The 20,002-nt window shown below is 46.7% G+C and overlaps 1 protein-coding gene across 3 annotated transcripts in view; it reads right to left on the reverse strand.

Annotated features, from left to right (window-relative positions):
• Ttll8 (tubulin tyrosine ligase like 8) overlaps window positions 1-20,002 on the reverse strand; it is a 64,626-nt gene that overhangs the window by 40,915 nt on the left and 3,709 nt on the right. For 2 of the 3 annotated variants that reach the window (XM_021217118.1, XM_029548214.1), the window contains exons 2-7: window positions 6,461-6,552; window positions 3,953-4,076; window positions 2,810-2,880; window positions 1,697-1,820; window positions 1,298-1,412; window positions 517-645 (exon numbers count right to left, since the gene is read on the reverse strand). In XM_021217118.1, coding sequence (XP_021072777.1) covers window positions 517-645; window positions 1,298-1,412; window positions 1,697-1,738 — 286 coding nt within the window. In that variant the 5' untranslated portion in view covers window positions 1,739-1,820; window positions 2,810-2,880; window positions 3,953-4,076; window positions 6,461-6,552. Of the gene's footprint in view, window positions 1-516; window positions 646-1,297; window positions 1,413-1,696; window positions 1,826-2,809; window positions 2,881-3,952; window positions 4,077-6,460; window positions 6,553-20,002 lie in introns of all 3 variants that reach the window. The other variant, XM_021217115.1, reaches the window with a different exon arrangement.

Here is a 20,002-nt window from a genome sequence, read left to right on the forward strand (position 1 = left end):
GAAGAAGAAGAAGAAGAAGAAGAAGAAGAAGAAGAAGAAGAAGAAGAAGAGGAGGAGGAGGAGGAGGAGGAGGAGGAGGAGGAGGAAGAAACCCACAAATTTTATTAAAGCAGACGACAACGACATCAACAACAGAAACCCTTAAATCCAGGAGACTGCTTGGGTGCCCACATCACACAGTCCTTCCAGGGGCCATGTGGAGGGTCACAGCAATGACCACTGGCTAGAGCAGGATTTAGTGTGATTGTGAAATCATGGTGCCTGGTACTGGATATGTTCTGCAAACAGAATGACCAAGGTCTTAGCCGACTGTCAAAACAGAAGATAGGCCGTGAGAATCGGAGCTAAATCAGAAGACGCTCTCTCTCCTCCATGCTTGTTGGACCACCAAAGCCACAGCACCCAACCTGTCCATCAGCCATAGACACTCTGCCTCACCAGCTAAAGACCCTTCCGGTTGACCAGAGAGACTCCACACCCCATCAGGCATCAAGGCCCCATCCCATAGCTGTGTACCTTTCTTGGGGCTGGGGTCACTGTTCTTGGCCTCCTCCTTCTTACTCTTGCCCTTGACTTTGCTGCAGTAATTCTGGTGATGGACTACCCACTTGAGGATGCTGGCAGCCACCGTGCGCCGGAAATCATCTGCAAGGACACCAAGACTTTGCTCCCACTGCCCACCCAGAGCAGAGGCGCGGCAGAGTCTGCCATATGGGCCTCCCTGCCTCCCTCACCAGGCGCTTCCCCATTTGCTGCTCACACACCTGTCCACACCCAGTCCCAACAGCTGCTGTTCTCCTCCCCTTTCCAATGTTCTCTGTTGTCACTGCCCTCCCCCCCCCAAAAAAAACCCCGAGACCTGGGGGATATTCCCACTACTCCCCTCGCAACACTGCTAGGATCCTCTGAGGAATCTAAGGGGTCTCTCTGGCCTCCGTGGACCATCTAGAACGTAGCTCTCCTCTCTTGAGGGATCTTGCTTGAACTCAGCACATAGGCAGAGCAGCATAGCTGTGCATCCTGCCAACCTAGGCTCGAGGTGAACCTAGGCTCTGAGCAGAATGACATCCACACAGAGATCAGAAGTGGGCGGTACTGCTCTGAGCCAGTGCTGTGTCCCCTCAGAGCCAAGATCGGAATATTTAGCTCTCTAGCTTCTGTCTGCCTCAGGTGGCTCCTCCCAAACTGTTAACATGGCCTGTGGACGTTTCCAGGCTGGCCCTTACCAAATGGACCAGAGATGTAGTCCTGGCCCTAGGGACATGCGGTAAACCTCAGAAGGCCATGGGTCACTCACCCAAGAATTCCTGCTTCTCGGTCTCAGTGCAAAGGCCATAGCACCGTGGGAAGAAGGTGTTTGGGTTGGCTTGGACGTACCAAGGCAGACTTCTCATGTTCAGGCAGAGTCCAATCTCCAGAGAAAGCAGTGCATCAGGCACCTCAGTGGGCAGACTCACATAAAGTGAATCCCACTGGGGACCCATGTCTGACTCAGTCTACGTTCCCTGGGAAGGGGTCTTCCATGGCATTGAGAGTACCCAGAGACAGAGGGAGGAAACGGGGGTGCAGGTGGGCATGTGGGATAGAAGGTGTGTGGGGGGGGAGTGTCCCCGGGAGAAGCCTGTATATGACCCTCTGGCTCTCCCAGCTGTAGATGGCCCACCCACTCAGACTAAGCCCAGGGCCTCCCATCCACCTTGGTCGTGAATGATGCTGTCTTCCCATAGTGATTTAGCATCTGGTCACAGGTCAGGCTGTGGTAGTCCACAACATCCCTCTTGATAGTCCAGAGGAGGTATGGTATCTCGTTCTTTACCAACCTGGACTGGCAAGAAGAGCCATCTATCAACACCTAGCATCCAGGGGTCCATGTCTTTGACATGCTGGGACATAGCTGAGGGCTGGGGGGCGGGACATAGACTGTGTTGATTCTGGCTGAAGGCTTCATCTCAGCTGAGGTTATGTGGCTCCTGAGGGCCACACGCGGTGATATGAGGACAACCCGAACCACGCAGGGTATGTGCTGGCCAGGAGCCAGCTGCTTTTTCTCAGTTGCGGGCTGAAGGTGAATTTGAACTCCTCCCAGCCTGGCATCTACGCGAGACTCAGAGATGTGCTCTCTGCAGACTGGAGGTCACTGTAACTGTGATGCCCAGAGGAAACTTTCTCCCAGAACCCCTAGGAGGCAGCTTTTCCCCACGATAGAGCAGGGGAAGTGCCCAGGATCCGGCACTCACAGAAGAATAAATTAGATTAAGTGCACAGCTGCCTTCAAAAATGGAATTAACTCCATAAACCTAATGTGTTTACTGACTGACCACCTGTCATTCTATTCTCTGCCCATTTTATTTGGTTTTTAAAACAAACATTGATGCCTGATATACACAGACATTCTGGATACCTGATCTTTTAAACCACATATCTGGGAAAAAGTCCACTCTGTGACTATCCTTTTTGTTTTCTTTATAGAAGATACAGGAGAGCTTCAGAGGAGCCAGGCTAGGGGCGACTGGGGTACAACTGCTGTGTTACTGGAGACCCCATCTGATCACTGGCCAGTCCCCCCTCCCCTGCCTCCATCCTGTAATACATGGACCCCCACCTCTCAGCATCTCAGTCCACAGCCATATAGACCTTTACTTGTGCTAGTCAGTGTGGGATGCAGGAGCTAGGGGCCGGATGCAGGGAAGCCAGATGCCCCAGGGACCATGCTTCCATACAGGAGTCTTACACTGTACTTCTGTACAGTGTGCTCTGTCTTACTTTAAAAAGGCCACGGTATACCCCAATACCAGGCCACGCGGCCTACCATCACATCGTGGATATCATCGAATCTCTCCAAGGCTATCTCTTGATTTTCTTTGGTCTCAGCACTTTTATCTGCAAACAAGACACAAGAGACACATTGCTGCCACCTAGGTAGGCTGTGCTAGGTCAGAATTAAGGGGATACTGAAGACCAGATGACCCTCAGGGTAGGAGGCCGTAGATAGAGGCTTGAGGCATAAGTCTGGGGAGGACTGGCCTGGCCTGAGCTATGGGTACCTGAGGAGTGGCCTTGGTGGGGGATGGACCTGGAGAGGGAATGGCTAGGGCGGGGTGTGGGCATGGGGACACCCAAAAAGTGACTGGTACCACATTAAGAGTGTGGCTGCTTGGGATGTGTGAGGTTGGAAAGGCAGTAGATACACAAAGATGGATGTCAGTGGGTATGTAGAGTCAGCACACCTAGGATGGCTGACTTATTGGCCATCCTAGGTGTGCTGACTTTTTATACTTATTGTATTAAAAAAAAAAACCCCTTCATGGGTTTGCAGCCCCATAGGAAGAACAACAATATCAACCAACCAGACACCCCCAGAGTTCCCGGGGACTAAACCATCAACCAAGGAGTACACATGGCTCCAGCTGCATGTGTAGGAGAGGATGGCCTTGTCATGCATCATTAGGAGGAGAGGTCTTTGGTCCTGTGAAGGCTCGATAGATCCCCCAGTGTAGGGGACTCAAGGGCAGGGAGGTGGGAGTGGGTGGGTGGGTGGAGGACACCTCACAGAAGCAGGGGAAGGGCGGATGGGATAGGGGGTTTCCAGGAAGGGGATAACACTTGACATGTAAATAAATTAAAAAAAAAAATTGCCAGGCGTGGTGGCGCACACCTTTAATCCCAGCTCTCAGGAGGCAGAGGCAGGCGGATTTCTGAGTTCGAGGCCAGCCTGATCTACAAAGTGAGTTCCAGGACAGCCAGGGCTATACAGAGAAACCCTGTCTCNCCCCCCCCCCCAAAAAAAAAACAAAAAAAAAACAAAAAACAAAACAAAACACCAAAAATAAATAAATAAATAAATAAAGAAAGAAAGAAAGAAAGAAAGAAAGAAAGAAAGAAATTAAAAAAGAAAAAAAAACCCTTCCCACCCAGGACAAGGTGTCTGCTATTCCACCCATGTGTCCTTTACCTTCACCTCCAATGTTCTGGAAAGCTTTGGGGAAGAAACTGAACTTCTTCTCCACCCAGCCCTTTCTTCGCAAGGTGGCCCGGATGACGGGGTAGTGTCCATAGATGGAGAAAATCTTCTTCTCCTGAAAACAGCAGTGTCTTAGCTGAGGCCCTCAGCAACAAGGGGATTGAGGTGACCTTCCAAGGTAGGCTGCACCAGACTGCACCAGGGCAAGGCCACACACGCTGCCCAGAGAGCACAGGAACATCGCCCTCAGCATGCAGAAGGGTGCGTGTGTGCTTGTGTGAGTGTGGGTGTGTGCACGCCTGTGTGCGTGTGTGTGGGGGGGGGGGGGCTTGAACATACAATCCTCACAGTTGCTGCACTGTGATTATTCATCATTGGGTCGGGATTACAGAGATGCTCACTTTTACACACTCATTCACACACTCAGGGGGGCCAAAACACAACCGAGAAATCAGCACTTGGATGAGCCCCAACTCAGAATTTCTGTAGCCCCAGGATTTCTGGATTTGGGATACAGGTGGGACATACAGTTCCACAATGCCTGAGGGTCTAGGGAAAAACTGAGGCCTCCCAGTGCAGCTGTCTTTTATAGAAAAATGAGTGTCCTGGCTAATTTTATGTCAGTTTAACACAAGCTAGAGTCATTTGGGAAGAGGAACCTCAACTGAGAAAATGTGTCCACCACCTTGGTCTGTGTCTGTCCCTGAGGGCATTTTCTTGATTGACAATAGATGTGGGAGGTCTGAGCCCACTGTGGGCGCCACCACCCCTAGGCAGAGGTTGTGTAAGAAAGCAGGCTGAGCAAACCACAGGAGTAAGCCAGTGAGGAGTGAACCTCTGCTTCATCATCTGCCTCCAGGTTTCCTGCCTTGACTACAAGCCTGTAGCATGAGATAAACCCTTTCTTCTCTAAGTGGTTTTTGGTCAAAGTGTCTTTAACATCACAAAAGAAACACAAAGACAAGAGAGTGTTTATAAAAGCTGTGGGTGCCTGAGTTCAGAATGGCAGAGAGAGAAAAACTACTGGGTAACAGAGGAAGGGGCAGGGCCAGCCCAGAAGTTGCTGAAATTCTGACTCATCCCTTGAGATGGTTAGCTGTGTGTGGATGAGCAGGAGGTTGGCAGCTAGTGGGGGAACCAAACTGTACTACCTCAGTCTTCTCAGCCCAGGGAAAGGTCAGGGAAGGGACGGTCATTGGTCATTGCTTGTTCCCAGTGGGTTCATGTGCTTGAGGCATGGCCACCAATACAGAGTGGGGACATACCCAGGAAGGGTAAGTCTGAGCTAGCTCTCACACAGTGAGCAGTTATGAAAGAGTGAGCCAAGTCCCCATCTCCCTCTGATCTCCTCTGTCAAACATTCTTTTCCTCCTTCGTGCGTGTCTACGATGGTGCCATCTGCCACATGGCGACAGAGCCAACCAGGCAGAGCTGCTCACTCTCTGGCTTTCAGCCCCTCAAGCTGGGTGAAGAGTACATTTCTTTTCTTTTCTTAATAAAGTGCAAAGCCTCAGGTATTTTATGTAGTCACATACAGAAAGCTGACACTCACGAGGATACCCCAAGCCACCTGGAGAAGGCAGTGATATGACCCGTGTTGTACACAGTCACTAGCAGGGTCAGGGATGGGCAGGGTCAGCTGGGGTCAGGCAGGAGGAGTGGCTCCAAGCCACTGGAGTCCTGCAGCAGACGTACAGACCCTGATGGGTCACGCATGCAGGACACTGTCTCTGGACTCTAACCAGCAAGGTGACAGGACATACAGAACTCACTGGCATCATCCCAAAACGGTGACAGGACTTTGCGGATGTCACTGAGGCCCTAAATCAGTGGGCTCTGATGGATACAGTCAATCTCCTGGGAGACCTAAACTCATCAGGTTAATCCCTAGCAGAGGCTTGAAGCTCAGACTCTCTCCCACGGAGGACGGATTCGTCTGACTCCCAAACAGCTGGAAGAAGGGATGCTCAGTGAGATCTTGGTCAGCAAACCAAGCCACTACCACAGTCCAGACTGTCACAGAGACACAGACAGGCTGAGCCAGGAGCCCATCACGCAGACATGAACAGAGAGACGAGCTGAGCCCAGGTCCCAGCACAGAGACCCCAGAGGCATTGCAGTGAAGTTTTCTATAGATAGATTTTTGTGTTGCCAGGTAACAGAGATACATAACCTTGTCCCACTGGAAGATCTGATCCTATCCAGGAGAATACTTAGAAGACGCCTGGAACTAAGTTCTGGTACCCCCAGGAGATCTGTGAGCTAGAGGGCCATCTGTATGCCCACCACCCACCACATGGCTATATACGTTCACAGGGCACAAGGAAGAGCTGGCCATTGGGGCTACAGGGGAGATTCAGACAAATTCAAAAGTGATGCTGGCACCATCTCCATATGGGAGGAAGTCATCCAGTCAGGCCAATACCCAAATGAAATTCCAAATCAAGTTCCCAATTTTTTTTTAAAGGCACCCCCCCATGAGTCCGGAAACACATTTACCTTGATGGCTTTTTCTGTTAACTGTCGTGCTATTTTGTATCTGTCTAATTTGGGGGAAGAAGACAAATCTTGGGGAATTCCTTGTTTCAACGCTGCAAAAGAGAAACAGACATCAAGGCAAAGGAAAGGGCACATGGCTCAGAACAGTCACTCCAGCCTGACAGCAGACGCACGTGGAGGCCTCATGTCCACCTGCCTCTACCCACTCCCTGTGTATCTCAGCTGTCTTTGCCCTTCCTACCCTTTTCGAGTCTTTGATGCACCCTCCGCCAACCCCCCAGGCCACTTTGGCATTGCTTAGTCTCTGCTTGTTTGTTTCTTTGTGTCTGAGACAGGTTCTCTCTACCATCACCCTGGCTGTTCTAGAAGTCACTCTGTAGATCAGGCTGGCCTTGAACTCACAGAGATCTACCTGCTTCTGCCTCCTGGGTGCTGGGACTAAAGGCATGCGCCACCGTGCCAGGCCTGCACAGGGTAGTCTTGGACCTCTCTCTATGTCTCTAATGTGTGCTGAGAGAAATTTCAGATCCCCGTTATCTCTGCCCGAGGCCTTGGCTTTTATTCAGTAGCCATCCTCTCTCCTGCGTGGAGGAAGTCCTCCAATGACTCCTCCACTCTGGATGCTCTCCCTGATACCAGCTTCTCTCTCTTGGCAACCTTTTGATGCCAATGGTTCCCATAGGCACACACTAAACACTGCACTGTCCCAGGCCCCTCTCTTCCCTGCCCTCCAACTCCCGCCATCTGCTGGGTCCCCACAGACCATACCTACAGCGTACACTGAGTCTTCCCTTCAAGAAGCACGAGCCTTTGGCTGACCAGAATTCCTTCATTGTACCCACAGCTTCCCCATCTCTCTCCAATTCCTAAATGTGGAATCTTCATAGCTGAAACGTACAGATCTCTCCAGACTACCCTGACCCACAATGCTCCTGGGCCTGCCAGGACACCCAGGGAGCTTCAGGAAGCATCAATCCAACCCAGCTGCTGCCGGCTCCTTCTGTGGCTCTCCTCACCCTGAATCCACTCTAGACCCTATCTGCTGTGTGACAAGAGGCTCAGAATTTATTCCAAAGCATGCGGAAGTCGCACAAAGCTTCTAACAGAACATGCAGGAGGAAATAATCACAACCTTGCCTAGGGGAACATTCTTAGATGACGCGCGTGAACACACACACACACACAAACACACACACACACACACACACACAAATAAAAGTCAGAACTGGTGCATTTGCAACTGCTGAGATTAAAACGCTCTGGAATTGGGGCTGTGGTATAATTGGTAAAGGGTGTGGTGGTTTGAATAAAATTGGCCCCCATAGGCTCACAGGGAGTGGCACTATCAGGAGGTGTGTCCTTGTCAGAGTGGGTGTGGCTTTGTTGGAGTGGATGTGGCCTTGTTGGAAGATGTGTATCACTGGTGGTAGGCTTTGGGGTTTCAAAAGCCCAAGGCAGGCATAGCGCCTACTGTTATGCTCTTTCTGCTGTCTGCCACTCCAGATGTAGAACTCTCAGCTGCCTCTCCAGTACCATGTCTGCCTGTGTGCAGCTATGCTTCCCGCCATGATGACAATGGATTAAATCTCTGAACTAGAAGCCAGGCCAGACTGATATTTTCCTTTGTAAGAGTTGCTCTGGTCGGACCCGACCAAGTGGGGCCGGAGCGAGCGGGACCAGAGCAAGCAGAGGTCCTGAGTTCAATTCCCAGCTACTGCATGATGGCTCCCAACCATCTGTACAGCTATAGTGTGCTCATATACATAAAATGAATACATTTAAAAAAAAAAGAGTTGCTTTGGTCACTGTGTCTCTTCACAGCAATACAACCCTAAGACAAATGTCCCCTTGCAAGCAGGAGAGCGTGAGTCCCATCATCAACACTGGTGGATAAAGCTGTGCGTGCTGACTGTGTAATTCCAGCACTGGGAAGGTGGAGACAGAAGGGTCCATGGAGCTTGCTGGCCAGCCTGGCCAGCTCATCAGTGGGTCCAAGTCCCAGGGAGAGACTCTGTCTCAAAACATGGTGGATGGCTCTTGAGGAATGATACCCAAGGCTGACCTCTGGTCTTTTTATACATATATGCATATATAGACATATACACATACACACACATATACACATACACACAAGACACACATATATGTATATATGGAGAGGGAGATGTGTACACAAATGTACGTAGCATGCACACAAATTATAAGAAAATGAAAAGGCAAACCATAGACTGAGAACAATATTTACAAATTACACTGCTTGGACCTGAAAGGTGTAGAGTGAAGGATTTCATTTAGATAAGCCCAGGCCAGAACTGGCAAAAGCCCTCTACAAATATGGAGACCGAAACAGGAGACAGGGGTGCATAGGAAGGTGTAGGGGTGCATAGGAAGGTTATGGCTACACAGGAAGGTGCAGGGATGCACAGGAAGGTGTATGAGGTACATAGGAAGGTATAGGGGTGCATAGGAAGCTATAGGGGTGCATAGGAAGCTATAGAGGTACACAGGAAGGTGTAGGGGTACAAAGGAAGGTATAGGGGTCCCTAGAAAGGTACATAGGAAAATGTGCAAGAAAAGCAAGTCAGTAAAGATGGTCAAATAATAATGCCTCAAAATGCACAGAACAGAGATTATGAAACAAGGGGAAATCATTAAGTCTGCAGTCACAGAGTTAGCGCTTGGCTTTCAGTAACGGATGGATGAACAAAAAGGTCATATGAACAACCGTGACTAGCAGAACCTTACTCTTTGTTCAATGCGTTCATTATTATTCTAGAAGAGTCATTAAAGTTGATCTTAAAGTAAATCTAGGCCAGTTACAAAGGGTTTGAGAGTCATAAAAACTCTCCTGAACACAGAGCAATTAAGGCAGAAATCAATATAAAAATAACAGAAAACTCCTGACTATGTGTACTAAATGATCTGTGGGTCAGGAAAAAAAAAATCAAGATGTAACTTTATCTTTTTACCCAAAGACAACTAAAACACCGAATTGTAAATCTGGCGTGATATAGTTAAAGCTGTGACTATAAAGAAATTTCCAAATATAAATGCACCTATCAGAAAATCATACAGGCTGAGCCAGGCGTGGTGGTGCACGCCTTTAATCCCAGCACTCGGGAGGCAGAGGCAGGGGAATTTCTGAGTTTGAGGCCAGCCTGGTCTACAAAGTGAGTTTCAGGACAGCCAGGGCTACACAGAGAAACCTTGTCTTGAAAAGCAAACGAACAAAAAACAAAAAGAAAAAAAGAGAAAATAATAAAGGCAAAAAACATTGATTCAAAGCTGAATGTGATGTCCCATGCCTGTAGTCCCAACACTTGGGAGGTGGAATGGCTGGAAAATACGGACTTGATATGCATCCTTGGCTACAGGAATTCCAGGACAGGTGAGATATATAAGAGACATTGTCTTAAGGAACCAAATCCCCAAAACCCAGTGATTTAAGCATATATCTCAGCAAGCTGGAAAGAACATGGTAAATGTAAACTCAAAGAAACTATTAGAGAAGAGACAGACATTAGTGAAATATTTTCTTCTTTTAAAAATTAATTTATTTGTGTTTTATGTGCATTGGTGTTCTGCTTGTATGTCTGTCTATGTGAGGCAGTCAGATCCCCTGGAACTAGAATTACAGTTGTGAGCTACCATGTAGGTGCTGGGAGTTGAACCCCAGGTCCTTTGGAAGAACAGCCAGTGCTCTTAACTACTGAACCATCTCCCCAGCCCATGAAACATTTTCAATACAGTAAATCAGACTGACCAAGCCAAAGGCTTAAGAGTGGTAAAATTCATAACTCATTCGTGATATTTACTGATTGAAAAGATGAAGTGGGTGGAGAGATAGCTCAGTGGTTAAGAGCACATACTGCTAAGTTCGGTTCTCAGTACCCACGTCAGGTGGCTCACGACTGCCTGACATGTCAGTGTCTCTGGCCTCTGCTGGGACCTGCATCCATAAACACATACCGACCCAAAGATATAATTAAAAATAAAATATAAAAGATATTTTTTAAAAGATGAAAGGCATAAAAAAATAACAACAGGACAAGAGAACTCCTTAAATACTTAAAAACTAAGAGATGTGAGTTCAAGTTTCCGGAAGTCAGAGAGAAGAGAGAAGAGAGATACTGTACCCGTGTTAAATATTCTACAAAGCCAAATGACTAAACATGGAGAGTTAAAAAGCTGCAGACCAGAGTGTAATTATCTTGGGCTATTTTTAGTCCTATGAATGCCATTTGTAGCCCACGTGGGTCTGACCTCACATCCATGAGATTATCAAGGCTCTAAAATGTGTTCTTTGCTGATCACTAGCCTCCGTCAATCTAAATCTACAAACGTCATCAGGTGTCATTTGAAACCTGCGGCAGTTTTCCTGGTTTGCTGTGGCCCAACCAATGTATTTTTGCAAACACCTCAACTTATGAGTGTGTTTCGTAACTAGCCATATTTCATGCAATTGTGTTCCACAGTTGAACAGGGAATTTGAGTTTGTCTAAATCTATACCCCAGTCCATGGTCACTCACATCTGGCTCCAGAATAAACTCTCTCTTGTCCCTCAGGGGGGTGAGGGCTACGTTTTGGTACTGAGGTTACTATGAACTTCACATTAATAAACTTGGAAATTTAGACAAAACCGCCAAATGCCTTGGAAAATACAAAGAGAAGATAGAAGGAATATGCTAACGCAGAGGGCAAATCTGAGTTTGAAACTCTCACATTAGAACAGCCCACTGAAGAAGATTCTGTTCACCCTTCATCCTCAACAACACTTGCTAGAAGGAGAGGTATGCCTGTGACCTACCATGTCTGTGGTGCCTGAATCCTGCAACAAAATGAGACCAGAGACCTATGGGCCATGGATGATAAGATCAAGCCTAAGGCTGAGCAAACCCAGGCCACGTGTAAAGAAGCAGTTACCACCTCGTGGCCTCCTGTGGCTGGGCTTGGAAGTCAATGTTACCATGAACCACAGTAAGAGAAGGAAGAGAAGTCACACCACTGATAAAGGGATGGTGATACACAAACAAAACAGAAACATCAGTAAGGAAAATTCCCTTTAATTCAGGCTTAGTAGACACAGTGGACCATCAATGAAATCCCAATGGCTAGTTCTCTGTAGATATAGACACACTGTTACCAGGGGCTGGAGAGGTTCCTTCAAGGTTAATAATGGTTGCTATTCAGAGTGTTCAGTTTCAGTATGCATTATCCTATGACTCACAACTCCCTGTAACTCCAGTTCCAACGCCCTCTTCTAGCCCCTGCCAACTGCATTCATGTGCACAGACTCACTCACACACACACACACACACACACACACACACACACACACAATTTTAAAACTTTAAAGAGAAATCATTACTATAAATAAATTTCCATTCAGGCTTAAATACTTGGCTCCGTGGCAAACACAGAACCTGGCTCCAGTCCTGGTGTTTTGGTTTCTTTTTTTGTGGTTACTTTTCCTGTTGCTATGGTGAAATACCCCAACAAAAATAACTTAAAGGATGGAGGAAGTGTTTATTTTGGCTCTCACTTCCAGGGTACAGAGCATCATGGTGAGCTGAGCACATTACATATGATGGCAAGCAGAGAGTGACAAATGCTGGCACTCATCCAGCTGTCTCCTTTTACCATATAGTTCAGGATCCAAGCTTAGGGAATGACGCTGCCCACTCTTCCTGTGGGTCTTCCCATACCAGATAACCCGAGGTAAACTGACACTCCCTCACAAGAATGCGCAGAAGCTAACTCAAGCTAAGTATTCCCCTCAGTTGTGCCTGAAGACTCTTAGGTGACTTCAGGTCATGTCAAGATGACAACCGATACTAACCACCAGTTTCCAATTGTCACCGCTTCTTTGGAGGAATGGGGTCAGGAGAAGCTGACTACCAGTGATTTCAGAGATCTTGGGGACATTTAAAGACCAGAACGCAGATTGAGGGGATGGCTTAGTTGGCAAAGTACTTGACACCCAGCACGAGGACTGGGATTAAGATCCCCATTTATTGATGGAAAAAGCACGGTTTGGTCATGCATATCTGTAATCCTGACTGTGAGGGATGGAAACAGGCAGGTCCGGAACTTGCTTGTTAGCTAATTGCCAGTCTAGCCAATGGGTGATGTCTGGATGCACCAAGAGTTCTGGCCACAAAGATAAAAAGGGAATGAGAAACATTCATGTTCATCTTTCTCCCAATCCCAGGGAAGGAGGCCGGTGAATGATGTGAAAGTTACGTAGCACTGACCTCTGACCTTAACGTGCATACTCTGTGCACGTGCATACACACACGTGTGCACACACACACACTCACAATGCACATATGCACACACAGAAATCCCCAAAGAATCTACGGACATTCTAGCAAAACTAATGACTTCTTCAAAGGACTACCAGGATCCAGCAACAAGACACAGAGGCTGTGCGGAGATGGTATCCGACTGACGCATCAGAGCACTAGAGCCCACACATGCCTGTTAGTTTCTGTCAACTTGACACAAACTAGAGTCACCTGGGGAGAAGGAACCTCAACTCTGTCAGACTGGCCTGTAGACAAGTCTGTGGGAGTATTTTCTAGGTGCTTTAAAAAGATATGGGTATGAGTGTTTAGCTTGCACGTATGTCTCTATACAACACCGTGTGTATGTACGCAGTGCCAATAGAGGCCAGAAGATGGCGCTGATTCTCCCCCAAACTGGAGTTTAAACCGGTTGTTAGCTGCCAGGTAGGTGTTAGGCATCGAACCTGGGGCCTCTAGAAGAGTAGCTATTACTCTTAACTGCCGAGCCCTCTCTCCATGTTAGGCATTCTTTCAGGTAGACGGTTGAGGTAGGAGGGCTCATCCCATTCTGTGGTGCCAACTGTGCTTAGGAGGTCTTGGGCTGTGTGAGAAAAGCAAGCTGAGCAAGCTGTGGAAAGCAGGAGAGGGAGTAGGATCCCTCCCTGGTCTCTTACTTCAGCTCCTAACTCTAGGTTGTTACCTTGCTGTTCTCACCTTGACTTTCCTGGGCGATGGACTGTAACCACTAAGGTTGCATTCCACGTTACTTTTAGTCACGTATTTTATCAGAGTAACAGAAAACAAACTATGGCAGAAATTGGTACCAGGAATGTGGGGGTGTTACTATCGGACCTGACTGTGTAGCTTTGGGGGGTGGAGGGTTGTGGAATGTTGGCTGAGAGTGTTCAGGGTTTATTATCTATTGGCAATTTGAAAGAGAAGTCTGAGGGTGGAGACAACATAGGCTTGGCTTGTGACGTTTCAGAGGGAAGCAAAGTCAGAGATGTTCACGTGACATTATTTTTATGTTTTCGAGATAAGATCTCTCTACCTAGCCCTGGCTGTTTTGGAACTCACGATGTAGACCAGGCTAGTCTTAAACGTACAGAGATCTGTCTGCCTCTCTCTTGCAAGTGATGAAATTAAAGCAAGTGCTACCATGCCTAAGTTAGCTAGCTAAAAGTATTTTAAATTAAGAACCTGGTTTCTTGAGTTTTGTTGCAGGGTGAAAGAAAAGGATCTATTGGCATTCTTCTACATGCAGACATCCAGATAGACCAGCACCATTTGTTAAAGATGCTTTCTTTTGTAATTTGGGCTTCTTTGTCAAAAATCGAGTGTTCATAGATATGTGGATTTACTTCTGGGTCTTCAATTCAATTCCACTGATCAACCTATTTGTTTTTATACCAATCCCATCAGGTTTTTATTACTATTGCTCTGTAGTACAGCTTGAGATCATGGATGGCGTCACCTCCAGAAGATCTTTTATTGTTCAGGATTGTTTTATCTACCCTGGCTTTATTGTTTTTCCATATGAAGTTTAGTGTTGTTCTTTCAAGGTTTGTAAAGAATTGTGTTGGAATTTTGGTGGGAACAGCATTGAATCTGTGTATTGCTTTTAGTAAGAGGACCATTTTTATTATGTTAATCCTATTGATCCATGAGCATGGCAGATCTTTCCTTTTTCTGATGTCTTCTTCAATTCCCTTTCTTCAAAGACCTGAAGTTCTTGTCATACAGGTTGTTTACTTGTTTGTTTAGAGTTACAATTAGATATTTGATATTATTTGTGGCTGTTGTAAAAGTTGTTTCCCTGATTTCTTTCCCAGTCTGTTTATTGTTAGTATATAGGAGCGCTACTGATTTTTTTTAGTCGACTTTGTATCTATCCAGCTACTTCACTGAAGGTGTTTATCAGCTGTGGATCAAAGACCTCAGCATAAAATTAGATACACTAAACCTGATAGAAGAGAAAGTGGGGAATAGCCTTGAACACACTGGCACAGGAGATAACTTCCTGAATAGAATACCAATCACACAGGCACTAGGATCAACAATTAATAAGTAGGACCTCATGAAACTGAAAAGCTTCTGTAAGGCAAAGGACACCATTGAAAGGACAAATACGGCAACCTACAGATTGGGAAAAGATCTTCACAAACCCCCACATCTAATAAGGGGCTGATATCCAATATCATATTCATATATATATATATATATATATATATATATATATAATGACAAGCCAAATAGTTTAATTTAAAAATGGGGTTTAGATCTAAACAGAGAATTGAGGAATCTCTAATGACCAAGAAGTACTTAAAGAAATGCTCAACATTGTAAACCACAATGCAAATCGAATTGACTCAGATTTCACCTTATACCAGTCAGGATGGCTAAGAGCAAAACCTCAAGCGACAGCTCATGCTGGTGAGGTTATGCAGCAATGGGAACTATCTTCCATTGCTGGTGGGAGTGCAAACTTGTCCAGCCACTTTGGAAATCAATATTGGTTTCTCAGAAAATTGGGAATCGATCTACCTCCAGACCCAGCTATACCATTCTTGGGCATATATTCAAAAGAAACTCCACCACCCCACAAGGAAACCTTGTTCATGGCAGCTTTATTTGTAACAGCCAGAAACTGGAAACAACCGAGATGCCCTCAACCAAAGCATGGATAAAGGAAATGTACTACATCTACACAATGGAGTACTACATCATGAAATTTACAGGCAAATGGATGGAACTAGAATAGATCGTCCTGAGAAAGGTAACCCAGGCCCAGAAAGACAAACATGGTATGTACTCACTTACAAGAGGATATTAGCTGTAAAGGATATTATCTGCTACAATCCACAGACCTAAAGAAACTAAGTAACAAGGAACGCTCAAAGGGGGGCATGGATGAATCTCACTGAGAAGGGAAAATAGAATAGACATGGTGGGGGATGGAGGTGGGCATGAGTAGGAGGAGAGGGTGAGGATAGAAACCGGAGGAATCATGTAGGGGGAAGACAAAGTGAGAGAGTACTGAGAGAGACAACTAGAATTAGGGGAGGCATCTCTGAGATGAGCTAGAAACTTAAGACAACGGGAACTCCCAGGAATATATGAAGGTGACCCTTAGCTAAGACCCCTAGCAATTGGGGATATGGATCCTGAATGGGCCAACTCCTAAAACCAGGCAAGGATTTCAGTGGAGGGACTGGGACACCAACCCAGCCATAAAACCTTCAACCTAAAATTTGTTCTGCCTACAAGATGTACTGGAGTAAAGGTGCAGAGGTTGTGGGAGTGGCCAACCAATGACAAGTCTAGTTTGAGACACATGCCATGTGAGGGAGCCCACCCCTGACACTGCTAACGATATTCTGCTAGACTTGGACCCAGGAGCCTAGCATAATGGCGTTCAGAGAGGCTTCACTCAATCACCGAGGGAAACAGGTGCAGAGACCCACAACCAAATATTAGGCGGAGCTTGGGGAATCCTGTGGAAGATGCGGAGGAAGGCTTGTTAGAGCCGAAAGGGTCAAGGACACCATAAGAAAACCCAAAGAGTCAACTAACCGGGTCCTTAGGGGCTCACAGAGACTGAACCGCCAATGAGGGAGCCTGCATGGGACTGATCTAGGCCCTCTGCATATACGTGACAGTTGTGCAGCTTGGTCTTTATGTAGGACTCTTAACAGAGGGAGCAGAGGATGTCTCTGCCTCTGTTGTCTGCCTTTGGGACCCTTTCTCTCTACTGGGCTGCCCGGTCTAGCCTCAACAGAAGGTATGCTTAATCTTACTGCAACTTGATGTGCCAGGGCCGGTTGATATACATTGGAGGCATCCCCTTTTCTGAAGAGAAATGGAGGAGGAGTGGGTTGTGGGGTGGGGGTTAGGGGAAAGGAGTAGGAGGAGAGGGGGAAGGGGAAACTGTGGTTGGGATATTAAATTAATTATTTAATTAATTAATCAATTAATTAAAAAGATAGAAAAATAATCGGATTTCTGGCAACCTGGAGCTGAAGACTCTGCTGTGATTAACAAGCAACCAAGCACCACTTTAGTGAGAACTTTGCTTTCGTACAACAGTGGATGAGGATTGGCTGGGGGCTTAAAAACAGCTGTGACTAATAAGAGCAACATTGTCGAGGTAAAATCCGAGAAGGTTTTCCTCAGGATCACTACAAGGCCCAAGGTCGAAGCTCAAGCCAGCAGCTGAGCTTGGTAACGTGCAGGAGTTTCCCACATGGTGCTAGTGCTGAAGTCATGAAGGGTCATGGAGAACAGCTGAGATGGGGCACTGTGTGGCAAGATTGAAATCACCCTGAAGAAAGACCAGGAGAGGCCGCTGGTGAGGCACAGCTTTAGTTTCCGTGGAGATCTAGCATATTGGCGATATTAGAACTATGAGATGACCACCAAGGACGACAACAGAAAGTGAGCGAGAGATGCAGAGACCCAGAGCCAAACACTACTCGGAGCCTACAGGGGAAACCTGTAGGAGATAGGGAGGAAAGATCATAGGAGCCAGAGGGTCCAGGACACGGCAAGAACACAGTCCACAGGATCAACTACACAGGGCTCACAGGGGCTGACAAGAGACTGAAGCAATAAACACAGACCCTGGATGGGTCTGAGTTAGGTCCCGTGCATTTGCCTTATGGTTGTGTAGCCTGGTGTGCTTGTGGAACTCCCAGCAGTGGGAGTGTGGGGGAGTCTCTCTTTGCCTACACTTGGGACCCTTTTCCTCCTACTGGGTTGCCTTGTCCAGCCTTGCTATGCAGGTCTGTGCCCAGTCTTCTTGTATCTTATTAGACTATATTAGGTGATCATCCCTGCGAGAACTGATGTTCATTTGTTTTTCTTTTGTAGGGAAACAGAGGAGGAGCTGATCTGGGGGAAGAGGAAGGGAGGAAGGGAGGAAGGGGAAACTGTGGTTGAGACGTAATGTATACAGTGAAACTGTACCCACTCGAAGCATCCAGCAAAGTCCAGTTGGGGTAACAGCTGTCCCCTCCAGATCCAGGGCCCCGCCGAGGGCAAGAGGAACAGAACTACTGCAAGAAGGCAGAACGGAACCAAGTTCAACAGAAGGCTTCCCACCGATCAAGGATGTCCTGGGTAGAGAGTCCACACTTTGAAAAACCAGATAAGAAGATGGGCCATAGCAGAGGAGAGACCAATAAAAGAGAAGACCAGTGTGTGTAGTCAAGCAGATTCAGATATGAACAAACTAGCTGTAAAGTTATTCTGAGGGAAGCCAAGGAGATACAAGCATATTGTAGGATTAGGTTTTTATTAAGGAATTATTGTAAATTTTGTGAAAGCAGAAAAAATATTTGGTCATATAAAAATGTCCTTTTAGATATAGTATATATATATGTGTGTGTATATATAATTTATAATTTACATAAGGGCAAAAGGGAAACATTTTATAACATTAAAAATAGGCACAGTGGAGAGATGGCTGCTTACAGTTCTAGAGGGCCTAGTGCCCTCTGGCCTCTGTAGGCACTGCGACACACTTGGTGCACAAATATATGCACACAGGCATATAAACACATACACTAAACAGTGCTACTCTCAGCTTTAATCAGAAGAGCCCCTCTTGTCAGTGAATAGTGGCAAAGGTAGACTTGTGCTCAAAGTGCTGGTAGGTGACAGTTGATGGCTCAGCCAGTAAATGACATTTACACCTATCCCAAGGCTTGGGAACACTGTGGAAAAGGATTTCTTGCCATCTCTGGGCAAGACAACAATCACAAACTCACACCAGATTGGTTTGCCAGAGTGGGTCTGTGAACAGTCAGGGATGGATGGGGTCTGGTGGCCACACACCTCACAGATGAACTATTGGCTGTGGGTACATTCTGAGAGATGGGAAGTTCTTTCTCTCAGTTGTTTACGTACGGGTGAGCCCACCAGACGCCAGTGAGTGACTCAGTCAATCTCTGGCTGAACTGAGTGGAACGCAGAATACATCAAGAGACATGAATCTGGGAAAGGGACTGGTAGGGGGCTGAGAATTGATAGAGGGTAAGGGAGGAGGAGAGAGTAATCAGGAAGCATTGCGTATATTTATGAGATTATCAATACGCTTAGGAAAGATAAATTGTTAGGAAAATATAACTGTTCTAAATGTATGTGCCCCTAATAGTAGCGCTTCGGATAGAAACACAAGCCGACAGAAGCGAAGCCATAGCTGTACTGGGGCATTTGAATCGGCTTCTTTGGGGAAATGAAAGATTAAACGGAGGAGCGGCAAAAGACAGCAGTTTGGATGACATGATGAGCAACCACACTCCTAAACACAGAGAAAGCCAAGACCCAACCTCCAAGCCCCACCGCACCCAGCAAAGCTTACGGCCATGTAGAGCGAGAGGTGCCGACATTTGTCACGCAAGCTGCTGGGTGTCTGGTCACTAGTGGTGTGTCTCTAGGGCTGTGTGTTGCCTGGCTTCCTTTCTGATCTTCCTTTCTCTGCCTCCTGACACTGTCAACCAGGATGGACTGAGTCCTCTTAAACCTTGAGCCCAAACCAAATTCCTCCTTTAGGTTGATTAGTTAGAGATTTTTGTCACAGTAATGATAAAACCACAGAGGCTGAATTTCCTGGCAATTACCAAAATCAAACCAGGAGTATATAAAAACAAGCAGAATTTTTCTAAGTTGCTCCAGAACTCCTGGCACATTTAGGACAAATTAAATGTTAATTTAAAAATAATATAAATGAAATCATTAAAAAAATAAATAAAACCCGACAAAGCATTACAGTGCAGGTCAAGCAGTAACCCAAGGGAATCTGCAGGTTGTTAAATACAGATTTCAGCAAAGAAAGCAAATTAAAAGTTATCTTTATGTCAGCCCAAGAGGGTAGAAAGAAAACGATCCACTCAAGGAGGTTGGAGGAAAGGAAAGGATAAGTTAGGAGCAAAATTCTGTGAAGTGAGTATTCTAGGGCTGGAGAGATGGTTTAGCGGCTAAGAGCGCTGACTGCTCTTCCAGAGGTCAGGAGTTCAAATCCCAGCAACCACATGGTGGCTCACATGAAATCTGATGTCCCCTCCTGGTGTATCTGAAGAGAGCAACAGTGTACTCACATAAAATAAATGAATAAATCTTTCAAATTAAAAAAGAGAGAGAGAGTGGCCGGGTATGGGGGCACATGCCTTTAATCCCAGCACTCGGGAGGCAGAGGCAGGCAGATTTCTGAGTTCGAGGCCAGCCTGGTCTACAAAGTGAGTTCCAGGACAGCCA

Source organism: Mus pahari, chromosome 17, assembly GCF_900095145.1.
Source record: "Mus pahari chromosome 17, PAHARI_EIJ_v1.1, whole genome shotgun sequence".
Classification (NCBI taxonomy): Eukaryota; Metazoa; Chordata; class Mammalia; order Rodentia; family Muridae; genus Mus; species Mus pahari.